This window comes from Pipistrellus hanaki, assembly GCF_964339955.1.
Source record: "Pipistrellus hanaki genome assembly, chromosome: 12".
Lineage (NCBI taxonomy): Eukaryota > Metazoa > Chordata > Mammalia > Chiroptera > Vespertilionidae > Pipistrellus > Pipistrellus hanaki.
This window is the reverse complement of record NC_140514.1, coordinates 19335855-19347077: the sequence shown is the minus strand read 5'-3', so window position 1 is coordinate 19347077 and position 11223 is coordinate 19335855. Positions and strand designations below refer to the sequence as shown.

The window sequence follows — 11223 nt, the reverse complement described above, 5'->3', positions numbered from 1 at the left end:
TCATTTCCATACATTTATTGGAAACATGATACAAATGGATTAGTAGGTGGCATCTACTTACAGACAGACGGTGCACACTAATCTCTCTCTGAATGAATGCTCCTGGGGGAACACACATGACCACTGATGCGTGTTCTTGGTCACTGTTCTCCGGCAGGGAAACCAGAGATCGGGGAAGCGACGTGGGGCAGGGGTGGACGGATAACGGGGTCACAGCTTTCCTGAGGGGCATGGTGAGGGGGGCTGCTACATGGGCAAAGTCCCCCAAAGGAAGACAGGGACAACCGTTAAGAATAAAGGCTTTCTCCCTCCCTCCTCCTTCCCAAATGCACTTTCCTCTCTGGGTAGAATGAAAAAAAGAAAAAAAAATCTATAGAAACGCCGGGGCCCTTCCTCCATCTCCCCTCACCAGGAGCTCAGGATGGCATGGGGCTTGAACCCCAGGCTCGGGCATGATACAGAGCAGACGGAGGCCACACATGTCGTGGTCTGGTTACCCTCAGACCTGCTCCTCGCCCTCCCTGGATCCGCTGAGTGGTGGGGAGCTGACCACTGAGCTTGCCTGTCCCAGGCCCCCAGGCGGGCTAGCTTCCAGCTGGGGGTAGCTAACAAGAGGCACCTGCAGAAATCTGGAAGGGACCCGCTACGGAGAAGCCGGACCGTCTTTCCCGTCTCTGCCTGCGGGGTTTCTGGCGAGGACCGTGCCTCCTGTGGCTGCAGCTCCCGCGGGATAGGCCCCTGTGGTTCCTCCCAGGTTCCTCCCAGCGTTCCTGCGCCCGGGCTTTTGTAACATGGCCTCTCCCGTGTCCCCTCAGCTTTCCAACTCACCTCGGGACTGCTCCCTGCTCCCGTTCGGCCTCTCAGCTTTTCTGGTTTCTGTGCTACGATTACCTGCAGTAAAACCCCTGTTTTGATACTTAGAGAGGCTTCTGTTTTCCTGGTCGGACACTGACACAGAAACTGGGCTGAGGGCAAGGTGGACTTGTGAGAGGCGAGCTAACAAGCCAGCCTGGTGTCCTCCTCTTTCGCGCCCCCTCCGGATAGGAAACTGGGGGCTCGGAGGGGTATGCGAGAGGAGGAGGGGGAGGTGACTTGCAGAGCTTCTGGGATCTCATCCTAGGGAGCGCAGACCCGGCTCAGCGAGCACCCACTGCGCATGGACACACACGCAGGATCTATGTCCGCCCGCAAGCTCACTGCACAACACTGACACACACATGGTGACAGGGCGGCCCCAGGAAGGGGGTGGCTGAGAAAGCCTGTCAGCACCGAGTGCTCGAACCGGCAAAGGCCAACAACGGGGGCTTCTTGGCGTTCTTCCGCTTCCCTGGAAGTGTTCACTCGAACGCTGCGGGGCTTTCCGGAGGTGAAGTGAGAACGTGAGCTCTGACTCAACATCCTCTTCGTAGGAGGCGGCGGCTGCGGAGCAGCTCTGGCCACAAGGCGGAGGAAGAGCCTGCTTGGCACACGTGGCTCAAAGGAGCTGCACCTGTGCCAGAGCCACATGTGCCCCGGACCTGGGCCGGGCCTCCCCGCTCCTCCTTCAGGCCCTGCCTGGCCCGTCTCCACTCTCCTGGGCTGGTAACAAGGCAGAGCATGAAGCTGGAGCAGCGTCACGGGCAGCCCACTGCTTCTCTAACCGACAGGCACGTTTCACGTGGGTGAGGAGTGGAAGGGCGAGGGGGAGCATTCACCATCCACGAGGCACAATACATTCAGCACAGCCTAAACCGGTTTGGCTCAGTGGATAGAGCGTCGGCCTGCGGACTGAAAGGTCCCAGGTTCGACTCCGGTCAAGGGCATGTACTTTGGTTGCTGGCACATCCCCAGTGGAGGGTGTGCAGGAGGCAGCTGATGGGTGTTTCTCTCTCATCGATGTTTCTAGCTCTCTGTCTCTCTCATTTCCTCTCTGTAAAAAATCAATAAAATACATTTTTAAAAAATAGGAAATAAATCCTGGGCAGGGCACGGAGAGGCAGCTTCCCCGTGTCTCTCAAGAACACACGTGGCGTGTGCTGTGGAGCCAGTTTGTCCCCTTTGTCCCCCGAGTCGGGGTCTTTTCTGAAGGGGCTTCTCTTGGGAACCCCTCAGGGCAAGACCTGCCACCTCCTCCCGCTCACGGAGCTCCTCTGACGCAGGCCCACCCGCGGAGCCCCAAGCCAAGACCCAGAATAGCCCAGGCGCTGGCAGTGGTGAGGATGTCCCTGGGTCACCCCCGTGGGAGCCTAAGCTGAGAGCCAACTCCTCCTCCGGAGAGAAGCCACCGGGACTGCAAAACCAGAAGAGGAAAAGGCAGCTCAGACCCCAAGCCTCGCCGTCAGCAGCATGCATCATCACATCCTCTTTGCAGAGCGGCACCAGCATGTCACGCTCATCTCAGTGACACTTCACTCTGCCTGGGGACTGAGGGGGGTGGGATCCACTCAATTGCAGCCACTCTGTCCTGCAACCAACTGCCTGGCTGTTCAGGGCACGACCCTCAGCCGCCCCGCTGCCTCCCGGCTGCAGGCCTCATGGACAGCAGGAGGCCAGGCTTCGGTTTCCTCCTGGTGCTGCGACCGGGTGCTCAGCAGCCTGAACCTGCAAACGGAGGGCAGGGGAGCAGCCAGACTTCACATCTGCTCGGGGAGCCGGGGCGGCACCAAGTTCCTGGCCCTCCAGCTGTATGCACGGATCACAGAGCACAGCCTGTGATGCCACCAAGCCAAGGGCTGGTGCTGACAGCAGACAGAGCCCAAGCCGGTGGAAACCAGGCTGCAGGCAGGTCTCCTGGGGCCCAGGCACAGGTGCGCACAGAAGCGTTTGGGCAGGAAGGGTGGGGGCTCAAGGTGTCCTAGTCACAGACCCACCTGCACACCCAGCTCTCCCACTTCACCTTCCGTGGCCAAATAATTCCATCTGCTTAAGAAAGAGCCGTGTTGAAGGAGCAACCTGGCTGCAGTGCCCAGCCGGCTGATCTGGCCGTAAGCAAACGGGACAACACACAAGCGGCTTGTCACAGTGATAGACATGCTTGGCTCAGTGTAAACACCTGCTCCAGCGGGAGCTGTCAGGGACCACGCAGAACGCCAGCTTCTCTTCGGTGACAAAATACAGACAATAGGAAGAGTGCACAGGCTTCCCAAAGACACTTTTCTTATCATTCGTCAGAACCTCAGGTGAGTCTGTACCTTGGAAGGTAGGGAAGGGATCAAATATAGGATGCAGGAGGCACAGAGGAAAATTTCCCCGTTTAAAAAAAAAAAAAAAAAATCACTATGAAGCCAAGTGAGAAAAAGCCAGTGACAGGAACAGCGAGGACCAGGGAAATACTGTGAATTGCATAAACACTGGCACATCTGTTCAGGAAAATCCATTCAGAAAGATGCCATGTCCCTCCCGTACACAGTCGAACCGCTGACAACAGAGCTGAGCTGGTGCATGCAGGGCAGCGATGGCTCGGAGCTCTCAGCCGCCCCCCTGCCCCCAGAGCTGCTGTGCGGGGTGCAGGGTGTGAGCAGGGAGGAGGCGGAGTGGCTCTCTCTTTCCCGAAATGCTCAGGCAGGTCTCTCGGGGGACAGAGAGGTCTCTGAGGAAAGCGAGGTGACACGGATTCACACGGGGAGACTCGGCGTTTTGGACGTGCACCCCTCCAGTTCCATCCCCCTCCCCCCTCATCGAGTCTCCATGGGGTGCTGGGGACGGGGCCACCTCCTTCCTGGGCACGGCCATGGACGTCAGCAGGGCAGCGGAGCCAGTCTTGGATTACAGGATGAAACGGGGGTAGCTCAGTCTGACACGCAGCATGTGAGTTCTGGAAAAGGAAAGAAAAGGGGTCGAAGTTAAATGAGTTCCGACGGCAGAGGCAACATGAGGAGGGATGGAATCAGGCCTCCCACCAACATGGCAACTGAGCGGGAACTCAAATAAAAGCTCACAATGCAATTAAAGGCTGGACCAAGGGAAACGTTCACTGAGGCAAGAAAACATGTGAATATTCCTGGAGTGTTAACTGCTGGGTCTTGGGTGGGCAGACTTAGTCACCACTGCAGGTGTAACGCCCCCCCTCCCCCACCCCCCTGCCAATGACCAGTGCTTATCTGCTTATCAGACTGACATCACGGAGCCTCTGTGACCAGAGGCTAAGGAATGGGAGCACAATGGCTGGCTCTGAGGTAAGTTTAATTAATCAGAAGGATGTGGGCACTCAGATGCTAGAAACACGATTTTTTGTAGGAGGGGAATAAACCTCAGACCCCCACAGGGTCCCTCGTTCTCACCCTCTCCACTTCCCCCAAAGACCTTCGACTCTCCCGTCCCAGAGCTGGGCACCTACAGACTCTCAGTAGAAATGAGTAAATGAAAAGCAGAAGTGGCTGAAACCCATATCATCACCATCTGGCATTATCAGTGGGCTGTGAAACCTGTGGCCTGGTTATTAGCAAAGTGGCGTGGAGGGAAGCGGGGCTTGTCTGCTGAGACGGGGATCAGGCCGGCCGGCCCAGGTGGCACTCGGCGCCCACCATGCATGCCACCTGCGACCAGCAGGGGACACGGGGACGCTCACCTTCACAGCCTCCCGCCCTCCTGAGGAAGGTCTGCAGGACGGAGCAGAGCTGCGCCTTCACTTCAGGAGCCTTTCCAGAACAGGGGAGATATGTGTACACAGCCTGGTATTTGGTAGGGCTCAGCAAATACGTGTTCAGTAAAAACCCAGGTGATTCAGTTAGGACTCGGGCTAACCTTTGTTTTATGGAGTCTACTGAAAATTATGTAATGGACTTATTTATAACTTTCATCAGAACCTTGTCTGGGTGAGAAAGGTGAGGAAACTGCTCAAGGTCACACAGCAAATTAAGTTGAGGAATCAAGATTCAAACCTAGATCTTAATTCAGGTCAAGCTTTTCCTACTACAGCCAGCTGCCTGTTCTCTACCCAGCCCAGTAAGAGCATGCTCATTCTCTCTGGTGTATGAATTAACGGCTATACCTGTGTCATTACATTTTAGAAGCCTCTATCTCTCTCTTTTTTTGGGGGGGGAAGGGGAGGGCAGAGGTGAGTTCTGTTATTCATTTATTTGTCCAAACCCCAATGGACTTAAGCCATCTGCCAGAAGAGCTACCTGTAATAGTTTCTCAAGTGTCTGGTCTGCCATGGTAAATTTCATCTCTTTATACTCAACTTACCAGTTTCCAAAGCAACCCTCTCCCCCCAGCATCTCGGGACCTGGCATCAGGGTTCACACCAGCCTTCACCACACCGGCCATGGCTTTACGTTGAGATATGCCACCTCTCTGCATTCCAGGCTGAAGAAGCCCAATGCTTATCACCTGCCCCCCCGGAAGGCTATCGCTTCACTCCCGGCTGCTCAGAAGTACCCCGGCCTCACTGCATTGCCTTGAAGCAAAAAATGAGAGCCACACGCAGCAGACACAGAGGTCCCCAGCAGGGCAGCCCTGGCAGAGGCCCCAGGAAAAGATCTACTGGGGGCAGGGAGAGAACCCACCAACCCAAGTACATGCCCTTGACCTGGAGTCAAACCTGAGACCTTCGGGTGTGCGGGCTAATACTCTAACCACTGAGAAACACCGGCCAGGGCTGGCTGAGTTTTGAACTACTACTGTGTGCAGGTGAGACTCCCAGGAGCCCAGTGGAAACATCTGCTGGAAGGCTAAAAGAGGCCAGCAGCAACCTCAGCAGCTATCCAGTGCTGAGAAGACAGAGTTTAGGATTCAAGTTCTGCAAAGTTAGAGGGGATGGGCAAACAATTTGGTTTTTCCATTGAAAGCTCATGAGACTAAGAACAAAACGGAAATAAACCAGATCTAATGAAGCTTTAATCCAAGCCTCCACATGGTCGAGGTGATCTGCCAACTTAATTGCTTTCTAGAACAAAATTCAATACTCTGCAGAGGAAAATAACAGAAGCCAAAGTCTCTACAACCTTACACCCACACTGACCAGCATTCATTAAAAATTCACCCTAACTGGTTTGGCTCACAGGATTAGAGCATTGGCCTGCAGACTGAAGGGTCCCCGGTTCGATTCTGGTCAAGGGCATGTACCTTGGTTGCAGGCACATCCCCAATAAGGGGTGTGCAGGAGGCAGCTGATCGATGTTTCTAATTCTCTATTCCTCTCCCTTCCTCTCTGTAAAAAAATCAATAAAATATATATATTTTTAAAATTATTAGACCTGAGAAGCCAGAAAATGCAACCCATAACCAAAATAAAAGTCACTGGAAGATGATTAACAGATAATTCAGATGTTAGAATTAGCAGATGTGAACTTAAACTATTTTTTTTTTTAAAGAATCTATAGAAAAATTTGGATATAATAGATGACAAGATGATTGTATCTTAGAAGAATATAAAAAAAACTAAATGAAAATTCTAAAACTGAAAAATATAAAATCTGAAATAAACAATTTGTTGGATGGAATTAAAAGCAGATTTGATACTATGGAAGAATCAGTGAACTTGAAGATAGATTTCTAAAAATTATTCAAGCTGACAAAGGGTACAAACCATATGACTCCATCATATAAAATTCTAGAAAACATAAACTAATCTGTGGTAATCAAAAGCAAATCCATGGCCACCTGGGATGGGATGGGGAGGAAGGGAGGCTGGATTATAAAGGGTACAAGAAAATGTCTGAGGGTGATGGTTAAGTTTATTGTCTTGATTGTGGTGATGGTATATATATATATATATATATATATATATATATAATGTTAAACTTGTCAAATTGTATATTTAAAAATATGTATAGTTTACTGAAGGTCAATTATGCCTCAGTAAAGCTATTTTAAGAAGAAATGATAATGGAAAATGGCTCTTTAGGGTTTTTTAAAAATCTGTACTGGAGCAGCATGCGCTGCCTTTACAGATACTATAAGAATCATTCTACTTTGAGTTTAATAAATTTTTTAAAAATCATTAAAAAATGAAAACAAGAGGAAGCACTAGCTGGTTTGATTCAGTGGATAGAGTGTAGGCCTATGGACTGAAGGGTCCCAGGTTCAATTCTAGTCAAGGGCACATGCCTGGGTTGTGGGCTCGATCCCCAGTAGGGGTCATGAAGGAGGCAGCTAATCAATGATTGTCTTTCATCATTGATGCTTGTATCTCTCTTTCCCTCTCCCTTCCTCTTTGAAATCAATATATATATATTTTAAATTTTTTAATAAATAAAAACAAGAGGAAAAGAAAACTATTGTGCTCATATTAACATCAGACAAAACAGACTTCAAGACAAGTAGTGTTAACAGAGAGAAAGATCATTTCATAATGATAAAATGTTTAAAAAGACAAAAATTCTAAATACATATACAATAAAAGAAATGTATATTCAATAACAGAACTTCAAAATAGATGAAGCAGAATTTGACAAGCTAAATAGACAAGTCTGCTTAGAGTATAACATTGAGAAAGTCTCCAGAAAGTAGAGTAAAAAGACCCAGAGAAAGAAAACTGGAGAAACAAGAAGAAAATCCGAGGACCAGTGCGGGAGGGCCAATACCTAACGTCTGAATGACTTTTTTGCTGACTGCTCTCAGGCGCCTTTGAGGTGGTCGGCCATATTTCCCAGCGCTCCTTCTTGGCCTTGCTCACTGATTGCCCCGAAGAGGCTCCTGTAGGCACTCAGTAAAGCTGCCATGGGAAGGTCACGAAAACAGTCTTCTCAGATATCCTCTAGGAACCGCCATCTAACAAAGTTCCCTTCAAGCCTGCTCTTCATTTTACATTAATTATTTTTCATATTCATTAATATGGAAATAGTTGCTAATAAAAAAATTTTGGGTTGAGGGAGAAGAACACATAGATTATAACTCAGATGGTTTCTGAGCTTAAAGAATGCTCAACCATCCGGAAGGGAAAACAGGAAACAGAGGAGAGCAAGGTTGAGCAGCTTAAAATGAACCCAGTGGGGGACCCGTATCAACTAGACTGTGACAAATTTTTCCATTTCCATTGCTCTGGGGACTCTGCAGTTTCAGAAGACTTCTCACTCCTTCATTGGGATCCAGAGAGACTGACTGCTCAGAGGGGTGCCCAAATCCATTGGTTTGGGGGATTGGTCTTCACTGCCCCGGGGGCATCTAATATGATGTCCCAGGAGCTTGTTCAGACATTTGTGCCTGTTCTCTCTCTCTTTTTTTTAAATATATATTTTATTGATTTTTCACAGAGAGGAAGAGAGAGGGATAGAGAGTTAGAAACATCGATGAGAGAGAATCATCCATCAGCTGGCTTTTGCACACCCCCCACTGGGGATGTGCCCGCAACCAAGGTACATGCCCCTGCCCGGAATCGAACCCGGGATTTCAGTCTGCAGGTCGACGCTCTATCCACTGAGCCAAACCAGTCCCGGCTTGTGCCTGTTCTTTTGAAGGAGGAGTTGAACCTATTCCAAAGGAGAGTGTTTTTCAGGGACCAGCCCTCCCTCTGCTGTTTCTTCCCTTTTGTTTCCCAGGCATCTAAAAAAAAAACCCTGGGACCCAGCTTTCAAGTCAAAGGTTCACTTTCTTTCTCAAAGGTTCACCTTCTACGTGTCACTGAGAATGGAAGGACACAGGAATAGACCATTACAGGCTTAAAAGTTTCCTGTAATGACCCTTGCAGGTAAACAGAGATACTTTTCAAGGAGTCCAGAGCTGAGGACCCTTGAGTAACTACCATGGACTTCTGTCACCCTTCTAAGATCTCCACACTACTGAGAGGGTCACTGGTATAGACCTCTTATAGGCTCACATGCTAGTACTTCCCTCAGGACAGGAAAGAAGTATCCGATTATTAGCAAACCCAGGCATGGTCCCAGGGGTGGCTAATTTGGCATCCTACCAGAATATACCATAACATGCCGAAGCCGGTTTGGCTCAGTGGATAGAGCGTCGGCTTGGGGACTGAAAGGTCCCGGGTTCGATTCCGGTCAAGGGCATGTACCTTGGTTGCGGGCATATCCCCAGTAGGGGGTGTGCAAGAGGCAGCTGATCGATGACTCTCTCTCATCGATGTTTCTAGCTCTCTATCTCTCTCCCTTCCTCTCTGTACAAAATCAATAAAATATATTTTTAAAAAAACCAGAATATACCATAACACCAAGTTGTGGATGACTCATGCCTAACGTACTTGAGTCTGTCTTCCTCTACAACCCCCACCCAAAGCTTCACACAGTATGAGAGAACATCCCTCCACTGCTCTCAGATAATGCTTCAACTATCCTGACCTCTCCTAGATACATTAGACACTCTGCTATAATTGCTTCACATTCAGTAAACCCTGCAGCCATAAGGACCCATTAAAAAAAAATACTGGGGAAGGTGGCAGGGGGAGGGGGGAGACACCTTGAAGGTACCTTTATGTACTTAACGAGGTTATATAACATTATACCTTGAGAGAAGAAGACCAGAGGTGAGTCTAGGGTACTCAATGTTCTTCCATAAACAATGTTTTGGAAAATTAAAAAATATTATAGTCTTTGGAAATGGCATTAAAAATTTGACAGAAGGCAGGCTAGGCTGAAGCATGCCTAGGAGAGCCATCAGCTGTTCCTGGCCATCTATTTTTACTGGGATTTGTGAAGGCAGCAGATGCGGTCCCTGAGCTCTCTCCCTGGTACCATGGTCCTCACCACCACCCATCTCCCCGGGTTGGAATGCAAACAGTTGGAACTGTTGAGTCACTGATTTCAGAAACAAGTCATCAAAAGGACAGTCTTCACACCCCAGATCATAATATTGTACTTAGAGACGTCCATGTTAGATATTCTCTCTACATGGGAGATTGGGAGAAATAATATTACTCAATGTAGAAAGCAAGTAAGAAAAAAAAAAATTAGATTTACGATGGACTCACATACCCCAGGGGAAATAAGCCAGAGGAGAGCAGATTAAAAAGAAGCTTATTGTACAATTCATCAATTTCCTTGGCTCGGATGCCCGGACTCTGTCCCACTGAAAATACCTCTCCTCTGAGCCTGTTGCTTTGGTTTTCCTGACACACTGAGTAGGACCCCTGGGACCAAAGCCGTTATCTCTGAAAAGGCTTAGGGGCACCTCCAGTCGATGCTCCCCTGGTCTACTCACTCCACAGCACAGTCTGTTCTCAGCGGTCCCCACTGATGGGGACATGGTAGGCAGTCCTCTTGTCCCTGCGCAGCAGAATGAAAGATCTGCTGACTGACCACAACTCAAGCTTCCGACAGCAGGGGGCAACCAAGGACATCTTCTTAGTGGGTGAGGAGAGGATGAGATGCCTGTACAGCTCATCTGTCCCTCTCCACTTTGTCTTTTTTTGTTTTTCCCGACTCAGCCTTCACTCTGAAAAAGATTCCACTGTCTCAGGATCATGATGTCCCACCCCCTCTGCTGCAGGGTCTCTAATTACAGGGGCCTGTAAGAAGCTAAATGAGTCTTCTCTATAATCCTAATTCCCAGTCTTCAATGAGCCTCTGAATAACTTAATCAAGGGCAATTTCTCTTTATAGATACTGGCCTCCTCTGATGTGCAACCATTTACCTTCAAGCAAGCGCATGCGTCATTTTTGAGAACCATACTCTGAGGGAAGGAAGCAATGTAGTTATAAGGAAAGAATTGACATTTTATTTATATACAATCCACATACAACTATAAAAAAACTTTGGTTGATATCCTAAAATTTCTAAAATAACAACAGTTCTCCTTTAAAGGAGGGGATGGAATATTAACACTTAATTAGCATCTACTACAAATTAGAGTCAGTGCTGGGAATAGCATATACTTTAGTTTAAACACATTTCACCTAAAGGTGATTCTGTGAATTTTCTCTTTTTTCTTTCCTTTCTCTGAAACTAATATAGCTTCTATGCCCTAAGTTCCAAAAAAAAAAAAAAAAAAAAAAAAAAAAGGAGAGGGCATAATATGGGCAGAGGAGTTTCAGGGAGGCAGGAAAAGAGGTGAATGCTTTTATTGGACAACTAGAAGCCTGGTGCAAAAAATTCATGCAGTTGCGGGGGGGGGGGGGGCGCGTGTCTCAGCCCAGCCTGAGCCACCTTGCAGTCCGGGAGCCCTCGGGGGATGTAACTTGCATGGGGAGTGGGCCTAAGCCAGCAGTCGGACATCCTTAGCACTGTCTCTTCTGGCTGAGCAGTGCTCCTCCAGTGGAAGCACACTAACCACCAGGGGGCAGCTCCTGTGTTGAGCGTCTGCTCCCTGGTGGTCAGTGCAAGTCATAGAAACCGGTCATTCCACCCTTCGGT

At 49.1% G+C, this 11223-nt stretch overlaps 1 protein-coding gene across 4 annotated transcripts in view; it reads right to left on the bottom strand.

The window, feature by feature from the left end:
• MTA3 (metastasis associated 1 family member 3) overlaps positions 1-11223 on the bottom strand; it is a 166672-nt gene continuing 155449 nt past the window's right edge. For 3 of the 4 annotated variants that reach the window (XM_084901524.1, XM_084901521.1, XM_084901522.1), the window contains exon 17: positions 1-3793. In XM_084901524.1, coding sequence (XP_084757650.1) covers positions 3768-3793 — 26 coding nt within the window. In that variant the 3' untranslated portion in view covers positions 1-3767. Of the gene's footprint in view, positions 3794-10508; positions 10544-11223 lie in introns of those variants that run through there. The other variant, XM_084901523.1, reaches the window with a different exon arrangement.